Source organism: Chiloscyllium plagiosum, unplaced genomic scaffold (genome assembly GCF_037043375.1).
Source record: "Chiloscyllium plagiosum isolate Xiang-an unplaced genomic scaffold, Cpla_swu_hap1 HiC_scaffold_14, whole genome shotgun sequence".
In the NCBI taxonomy this organism is placed as follows: Eukaryota; Metazoa; Chordata; class Chondrichthyes; order Orectolobiformes; family Hemiscylliidae; genus Chiloscyllium; species Chiloscyllium plagiosum.
Window position 1 is genome coordinate 25,476,179 of NW_028270152.1, and position 9,660 is coordinate 25,485,838.

Genomic DNA, 9,660 nt, shown 5'->3' on the forward strand with positions numbered 1-9,660 from the left:
GTAGATGTGCTCTCAGATGTTTTGTCACCAAGCTAGGTAACATCAGTGAAACGTTGGTGTTCTGTCCCACTGACTATTTATCTGTCTCAGTTTGTTGTGGTAGGTGATATCATCTCCACTTCTGTTTCTGACAGGTTGGTAAATGGGGTCAAAATCTGTGTCTGTTAATGGAGTTCCAGTTTGAATGCGAGGTCTCTTGGAATTCCCTAGCCACCAAGATACATGAGCACCAACTAGCCACCAAAAGACATGACCAACTATCACTGGTATCCATACAAACAGATGAAGAGGGACAGCAGTTCGACCAGGACAATACATCCATCCTGGGACAAGCTAAATAAAGACACGCACAGGAATTCCTAAAGGCCTGGCATTCAAACTGGAACTCCATTAACACACAAAGATTTGGACCCCATTTATCAAGCTCTCAGAAACAGAAGTGGAAATGATATCACCCACCACAAAAACAGAGACAGATAAATAGCAAGCGGAACAGAACAGAACACAGATGCTTCACCAGATGCCCACTGGTGTTATTACCTAGCTTGGTGACAAAACGTCTGAGGACAGATTTACCATCTCAGCAAGCAAACTTACAATTTTTGTTGTTAAATACATGACAAAAGACCAGAAATCTAATACAATTATACATGGCTCACAGCATCATCCAGTGTGATGAAATATAATGAAAGCACTATAAAGAAAGGAAGTTTCAGATTGCAATTTGGATTAGTCATTCAACTGACTTAAAGAATCAGTGCAGATGCACAAAGTTTCACACAAATCTAAAAACTGCACAACAAAAGGCTGAATAGCTGGGGCAGTTTTACCTGGAGCTTTGGAGGCTGAGGGGTGACCTTTTCTGGGGTTTATAAAATTATGAGGGGCATGGATAGGGTAAACAGATGAGGTCTTTGTCCTGGGGTGGAAGAGTCCAAAACTAGAGTGCATACGCAGAGGATGGTACATATATGGAATTGGCGGTTAAAGGAAGTGGTGAAGGCGCAACATTTAAATATCATCTGGATATGAATAGGAAGAGTTAAGAGGAAAATGGGCCATGTGCTGGTAAATGGGACTAGATGTATCTAGGATATCTGGTCGACATGAATGAATTGAACCGAAGGGTCTGTTTCCGTGCTGTCTATCTCTATGACTCTGTCTAGACTGTCTGTCTGTACAGCATGTCTGATATTTTGGTACCACAAGGTTGCAACTGATTCAAGAAATACATAAAGAACTTAGAATTTACAATATCTGTTGTGTCACAATGTGAAACTGCATTGATACTTTAAAGTTTACCGCACCGACAACCAATACAATACAACCTTGATACAAAAGGTCCCCAGCAAATCAAATGATATAAATATTGTCAGGAATTACCCAACTGCAAGTGTAATTTTGTTGATAATGGACTTCTAAGAAGGACAGTTAATATGCAAATGACATGCAAAGACTCAAGCCAGCAGTGGGAACTATCAGCTTGATTCAGTCACGGTTTTTTCAGTACAAAAGAATTTACATCACCTGTTGCCTCAGCTTCTCATGTTGTTCTTGAAGAACCTCAAATCCAAATGAATCAGTATCATTACTTTGAATGAGACCATTCCCTTTGGGCAAACATAGAACAGGAAAGTCAGTGATTAAATTGGAATTTACAAACTTGTATTGCTTACAACCAACCTTGCATAACCACCCTGTAAATAGTGCATTTTTGTGCTGTGCACGCAACATGTACGACATTTTTCTGACTCTCCCTCTTGTGAAAATCAAAAGAAATACTGTCCTTACCTACCTATATGTAAAAATAAAGTGGCCCTAATTAAAAATAAGTTGTGGTATACAATCCTAATAATATGGGTGAAATATGTGAATCCATGTACCAAAAGCGGAATGTGACTTATTTGGTCAACACTAAACACTAGCCACATCATCAACATCCAACTCTACTTCTTCAATGTTGCTATTACAAGGCTGTTGGCATATTATCGTATTTCTTGCCCAACATAGACCAGGGCAAGTTGAAAATTGTCCATTAAATCTTAAGCCATTCAGGTGAATGGTTGAAACTGGTTGAAAATTCATGACTTTGCTTGGTGCTACACATCACCTCAAGTATAAAAGAGTCTCTCTTCAACATATAAAATTCTTTTGTCTTCTTTGTCCTTGCGTCCCAAACTTCCATTCACTGCTGAGACACTTTTCTACAAATGGATCACTTCATTCACAAATTGATTTCAGAATCACTGAGCTAGTTCTCAAAATTTGCCACCATTTAATTCACCCAGCTGCCAGAGGATTAATCTTCTGTTCTACAGATTCTGAAAAATGGTTTCACCCCCATCAACAATCTCATAGGCCAAGAAATCCTATACCTCTGGAAAGCTTTCCAATCACAATGTTTAGTTACCTCTCTCCCTGCCTTTGAGCACTTTTTCTTGAAACAAGATTCTAGTTTCCAGTCTGCATCATCATTTTTTGACATCCTTAAGATCACATGAGACTGAAGCAAAATTAGGTCAGTCAGCCCAAGGAGTTTGCCCCACTGTTCACTGAGATAGTGGCTGATCTGCTCATCTTAAAATCCATTTCCTTACCTTTTCCCAATAACCCTACTGATTAAAAAGCTATATACTTAATGAAGAGAAAATGAGGTCTGCAGATGCTGGAGATCAGAGATGGAAATGTGTTGCTGGAGAAGCGCAGCAGGTCAGGCAGCATCTAGGGAACAGGAGAATCGACGTTTCGGGCATTAGCCCTTCTTCCTGAAGAAGGGCTAATGCCCGAAACGTCGATTCTCCTGTTCCCTAGATGCTGCCTGACCTGCTGCGCTTCTCCAGCAACACATTTCCATCTATATACTTAATGACCCAGCCTCAATAGTCCTCTACGGAATGAATTTCACAGATTCACAATAGTCATAAAACATGTGACCCCTTATTCGGAGGTTGTGCCCTCTGGTCCAAAACAATCTTTCCATATCGAAACTCAGCATCCACTGCAATTCTGGTAGAGGGAGGAAGAGAGCTTCTTCAAGGAAGGCATCCTTGCAAGAGGATTTGCAGTAGGTTAAAATCAACTAGGAGAAAGTGAGGACTGTAAATGCTGGAGATCAGAGCTGAAAAATGTGTTGCTGGAAAAGTGCAGGTCAGGCAGCATCCAAGGAGCAGGAGAATTGACGTCGATTCTCCTGCTACTTGGATGCTGCCTGATCTGCTGCGCTTTTCCAGCAACACATTTTTCAGCTCTGATCTCCAGCATCTGCAGTCCTCACTTTCATCTACTGTAACTCAACAAGATGGCCTCTCATTTTAAAATGTTCCAAAGAATACAGGCCCGATCTACTGAACCTCTCCTCATAAGATAGTCCCTCCATGCTGAATGAATTTTCTCTGGACTACCGCCAATGCCAGTATAGCTTTCTTTCGGTAAGGGCCCAAAATTGTTCAGCTGTGGTCTGATAAGGATTCCTTATGAAGTCCTCCAAAACTCTATTTTCTGAGGTGCACAACACAAATAACCTATTGTTGTATCTAATTTGACTGTACATTGGTGTGCTATAAAATTGTACCAATTTAAAAGTCATTGCATATTAATTACTTCATGACTATAGCATGCCTTTTTTAAAAAAAATACATTTTAATGATTTCCATTTAAATTAATTTATAAAGTTAAGAACAAACCAGTGAGGACATTAGCCAGGGTATGATGGCCATAAATGTTCGACATTCAATCCTGATCCCTAACAAGAAACCTAAGTTTGAAAACTATGGTCATAAAAGTTAGCCTCAGTACCACTTCATTAACGCAACAGGTATCAGCTTTCTCCAGTCATGAACTGGAGAACATGTGCATGTGAATGCTGGCTAGTGAGCAGATCAATTTCGGCTGTGGTACGAACTGCCATTCCTAAATCACTCCTCTTCTGTCAAAGGGTTTGCCACAACAATTTGGGAATGTTACATGTAAATAATGCCCACTTGGAACTGGTGCTCATGTCACTACAACATGACAAAGGAAAAGAGAAAACTAAGCAAATAATATGTTTAAAACTTTACAATTTACTGCACAATATTAAAAATCCTGCAAATGAAAACCTGCACATTACCATGAGGTTCCTTTACTGCATTTACATTTCTTAACGATCCAGTTGTTAAAGTAGCAACTTTTGTACTTGTATCATTTGTTAGTCCTAATGCTTCTCTGTTATTAATATTGCTCACTGATGCTTTCGTAGCATTGGAGACAGGCATCGCATTCTGACTTAAAACTTGCGAAGCTAGAATATCAAGTTCCTCCAAATCATCTGCAGTGAAATCTTCATTATCTCCAAAAGGATCGTCATTTGATCTAATGTCCTTTTCCGCTTTGTGTCGTTTGTTTGGTGGAAATCCTTCACAGTCACTATTTATGTTCTTCTTCCCTCGGTTGGAAAATCCTGCAAGGTTTGAAACGGATATTTCTGATGACATCCTTTCCACGCTATAAATAATTGAGGTGTTTCGTTTCTTTGCCGAGTTTGTGAAAAGGATGTTTGATGACATGGTTCCAGCAGTTGACCCTGCAGGACAGAACAGCCAACAGATAAATCATTTACAAACAATATTCACACCTGAATTAACATTTGCTTTGTTTATCAAAAGGCAGAATGACAGAAATCTGATACTTGCACAAAGAAGACTCTCTTAATCCAAAATTGAAGATATTCATGGCAGGTATTTATCAAAATCAGGAAAAAAAAGTCAATATTTCTAAAATATGGCCAATTATAGAATAAAAGGATTGCAAAAGATAATCTGATCAGAGCCTAAAACAAAAATGCCACTCGTATGTTAGTATATAAAGAATTCTCCCCTTCCTGCTACCAAAGACAGTCTATTTCACACTTTCACCAGTACCAAGAATGTCCATTTGTATACTATCTTTACCATAGAAAAATGTTTAAAGTGCCTCACAAAGCTTTTAATCAAAGAAAATTCAAACAAACAGTCACAAAGGAGATAGCAAAACAAATGGACAAAACAGATCTTAAGGAGTATCTTAAAGATGACAGGAAAGAGCCCAAAATCAGAGGAGTTAAGGAAAGAATTCCAGATTTTAGAGCTTCAACAGCTGAAGGCACAATCAACAACAGGGGGACGATTAAAATCCAGCATGCATCAGAGGCCAGAATTGCAGCAGCACAGAGCACTGTTGGTGGTAGGACTGGAGGAAGTCAGAAAGATAGGGAACAGCAAAGCCCTGAGTATATAAATGATGTGCCCTTTTATTCTTCTAAGTTTGAGTCCATGTAACTTGTGTGTAAAGGTTGTTGGAATATTAAACAGATCAGGGCTTAAAATATTCAACTTTCTTTGGAAGTTATATACTTTCAAACATCTTTGAACTAGAATTATGGTATGTCAGGTATTAAGTGGCAAGCAGTTAACAAGACAGAATGCATTTCATATTATGCTCACTTGAAACATTCACATCTCACCTGAAATCTACAATCCAGTGCTGATTTAAAAATATCTGTTACACACATTCAATTATTTTATACTTGGCAACTTCTTGATCTGCTAACCAAAGGCAGATTCCATTTTCCTACAGAGATGAAAGAGAGAAAACATTTCAGACTAGGAGTCTGGTTAGAAGAATACAGGCAAAAACCTGTAAACAAATTACCTGCATATTGTATCAATTGATTTGTGGTATTCAGGAAGAAACAGGGGGAAGGGAGATCTTTGAAACTCTCAAGTTACTGAGTTGGATCGAAGGGTCTGTTTCCGTGCTGTACATCTCTACGACTCTAAGTAAGCTTATTTATACAGAACTGGTAAAAGAAAATCTACATGGTGCTGAATTCATTGATGTCTGAAATTCAGCAACTATAATATTATAACTGGCCTGAGTTCTTGGACGTGTTGAAGTCAGTCCAATGAAAGTTAAATTAGAGTTTAAAGCTCAATTATGACCAAGATTCTAACTTAAAACAAAATGCAAATCCTGGGAGGTCCTGATAATAACCATAAATATGTTTAAATGAACTTTGACAAATAAGCACTTCATATCTTTAGTATTAGATTAGATTACTTTACAGTGTGGAAACAGGCCCTTCGGCCCAACAAGTCCACACCGACCCGCCGAAGCGTAACCCACCCATACCCCTACATTTACCCCTTACCTAACACTACGGGCAATTTAGCATGGCCAATTCACCTGACCTGCACATCTTTGGACTGTGGGAGGAAACCGGAGCACCCGGAGGAAACCCACGCAGACACGGGGAGAACGTGCAAACTCCACACAGTCAGTCGCCTGAGGCGGGAATTGAACCCGGGTCTCTGGCGCTGCGAGGCAGCAGTGCTAACCACTGTGCCACCGTGCCGCCCATTATGTATGTTTGCCCATAACATATCCAAGCAAACTTAAACCCCAAACGTCCTGCTACAAATAGTCATACAGCATGGAAACAAGCCTATCAGCCCAATATGTCGATGCCAACCAGGTTTCTAAACTGAACTAGTTCCATTTGCTTGCACTGGACCTATATCTGACTAAACCTTTCCTATCCATGTGGGTAAAAACAATGACTGCAGATGCTGGAAACCAGATTCTGGATTAGTGGTGCTGGAAGAGTGCAGCAGTTCAGGCAGCATCTGAGAATAGCATGTACTTGTCCAAATGTCCTTTACATATTATAATTATACCCACCTCTATCACTTCCTCTGGCAGTTCATTCCATATACACACCACTCTCTATGTTGGAAAAGTTGCCCCTTGGGTCCCTTTTAATTCTTCCCCCTCTCATTTTAAATCTATGCCCTTTAAATCTATGAACTCCCTCCCCTGAGGAATAGAACTTGGCTATTCACATTATCTATGCCCCTCATGATTTTACAAAACCTCTATAAAGGTCACACTCAGCTTTTTATGTTCCAGGGGTAAAAAAAAGTCCAAGCTCTCCTTATAACATCCATGATGGGGACCATATTGCATTTGTACTCTTCTTACTTCAGTTATAAATCACAAGATTTGGACCTTAGCAAAATTAATTTCAGAAAATCATTGGCATCAACAACCCTTCAATTCACTTGCAACATACAATATTCTTGACCTAGATTATCTGAGAACCTAATACATGCTTGTGAACATGATTCTAAATTATGTTACAAAAGCCAAAGGGTTTAATATTGTTAAAAGACAGACCAAAGTTTGTTCTGATTAGTTGTGAGTTCTCAATTTGCAGCTCTTCAATAAAGATCAAAGCTAACAAGTCAGAAATTGAAAAGTCAAAAAATAAATGTGTGAATGCTAGAAATCTGAAACATGAGCATACCTTGTCAAATCAACATGAATATGTTCAACAGATCTGGGAGTGCATGCAAAGATAAAAACAGAATTAAGATTGATGAATTTTGATCAGAACTGGAACATGGTATCAACCTTACCTTTTAAGTTTCATTCAACAAACCTGCTGTGGCACAGTAGTGGTGTCCCACCTCTGAGCCAGGAGACCTGGGTTCAAGTACCACTTGCTCCAGAGGCGTGTGTCTGAACGGGTTGATTAGAAAGTATCTAAAACCTCTTAATATTACATCTGTAACAGATCCAGTTCTGATGAAAGGTCAGGAAGTTGAAATGTTAACTCCATTTGTCTCTTCAGATATTACTACTAACATGCTGCTTATTTCCACCATTTGCAATGCATAAAAATCAGACAACCGTCCTCTTCCCCAAAAAGGCTTTATTTTTTATATGTAACCGAACAGCTGCAAACCACACAGCTTCTCCTGGTAAACAACTCAATCCATCAGGATAGCGATTCAAAATCTGCAATTCTGAAACTCACATCTCTTCATACGACAGGTACTGGCCCCTAGCGGCCATATTGTCCACCTGAAAACGCGTGGCCCCCTCTATGACCAATCAACTCGCTGCTTCTTACTGTACACAGCCTCGCGCACATCCCCGCGTCCAGATTTCCGATTGGCGATGCAGACAACTACGGTATCGTGAAGGTTCATATTGCATTTGGATAATGCATTTCGAATCGTAGAACTGGTGAAAACGTCGTAATATTTACCTCGTCAAAACGAATTCCTCAGAGTTTTACTGTGGTTCTGAATTTGCTATCAGCAATGGATTACTCTGGAATGATGCTTCATTACCGGCTTTCTTCCCGCTGCTGAGGCTCTAAGGGAAGACTCGTATTTGAAAATGTTCCCCATGGCCGCCTCTATCATCACACACCCGAGAAGTCAATTACAATAGAGCAAGATCATTAGAAATAGGAGAATAGGCCATTCGACCCATTGAACCTATTGCATGCCCCATGTATAAACTCATAGCTATCTGATTGTGGCCTTAACCTCATTTGCCTGCCTGTCTGTTATCACCCTTGAGCCCCTTGTCAATCAAGACACTCAATATTGAATATATCCCAAGTCTCAACTTTTGCTCATGAAATTTCAAAGATTAACAAAAATCCAAAAGAATTAAGAAATTCCTCCTCCACTGCATCTCAAATGGGAGACCTCTTATTTTTAAGCTGTTCCCCGATTCTATATTCCCCTATGAATAGAAGTGTTTCCCCAGTATCCACTCTGTCAAAGTTATAATTTTATCATTTTCAGTCAGATTACCTTTTATTACCTGGAAAAGTTCAGCCGGTCAGGCAGCAGCCAAGGAGCAGGAGAGTGGATATTTCAAGCATAAGTTCTTCATCAGGAATGTGAGGGAGGCCCAATTGGACTGAGATAAGTAGGAGGGGGTAGGTGGTGGGGCTGGGGACATGGTAGCTGGGAATGCAATAGGTCGATGAATGTGGAGGGTGAAGTTGATAGTGGGAACAGAGGGTGGAGTGGATTTGTGGGAAAGAAGATAGACAGGTAGGACAGTTCAAGAGAGCGGTCCCAAGTTGGAGGGTTGGATCTGGGATAAGATAGGGTAGTGGAAATGAGGAAACTGGTGAAATCAACATTGATCCCGTATGGTTGGAGGGTCCCATGCAGAAGATGGTGCGTTCTTCCTCCAGGTATCAGGTGGCTAGAATCTGGCAGTGGAGGAGGCCCAAGATGTGCATGTCTTGAGAGTTGAAGTGTTCGGCCACAGGGCAGTGGGGTTGTTTAGTGCATGTGTCCCAGAGATGTTATCTGAAATGTTCTGCAAGTTGGCATCCTGTCCCTCCAGTATAGAGGAGACCACACTTTCTGTGCCCAAATTGCTTCCCCCTCACCTCCTTCCAAAGAATCCTTCCACATCCGGCAGAGATTTTTCTGCACCTCCACAAAACCCATCTACTGTGTCCATTGCTCCCGATGTGGTCTACTTTACACTGGGGAGACAGGACACCAACTTGTAGATCGTTTCTTCTTGCCCACCTATCCACTCCACCATCCGCTCCGACCTATCACCATCATCCCCACCTTCATCTAACTATCACATTCCCAGCTACAAACCCGCTAGCCCCATCCCATCCTGTTTATCTCAGCTCCCTCTGGCCTCCCCCTTCATTCCTGATGAAGCGCTTATGCTCGAAACATCGACTCTCCTGCTCTTCAAATGCTGCCTGACTGGCTGTGCTTTTCCAGCACCACACTTTTTGACTCTTGTGTAGGGGTCTGTAAGGGTTAATACTGAGGAGTGGCATAAGCACCATCTATAAACCAGAGAAAA

The 9,660-nt window shown here is 40.7% G+C and overlaps 1 protein-coding gene across 7 annotated transcripts in view; it reads right to left on the reverse strand.

Moving 5' to 3' along the window:
- atrip (ATR interacting protein) overlaps window positions 1-7,855 on the reverse strand; it is a 49,744-nt gene extending 41,889 nt beyond the window's left edge. For 5 of the 7 annotated variants that reach the window (XM_087994203.1, XM_087994202.1, XM_043707880.2 and 2 more), the window contains exons 1-4: window positions 7,434-7,828; window positions 5,480-5,586; window positions 4,109-4,561; window positions 1,528-1,610 (exon numbers count right to left, since the gene is read on the reverse strand). In XM_087994203.1, the coding sequence (XP_087850329.1) occupies window positions 1,528-1,610; window positions 4,109-4,544 (519 nt within the window). In that variant the 5' untranslated portion in view covers window positions 4,545-4,561; window positions 5,480-5,586; window positions 7,434-7,828. The other 2 variants (XM_043707881.2, XM_043707882.2) reach the window with 2 other exon arrangements.
- Window positions 7,856-9,660: the final 1,805 nt, after the last annotated feature.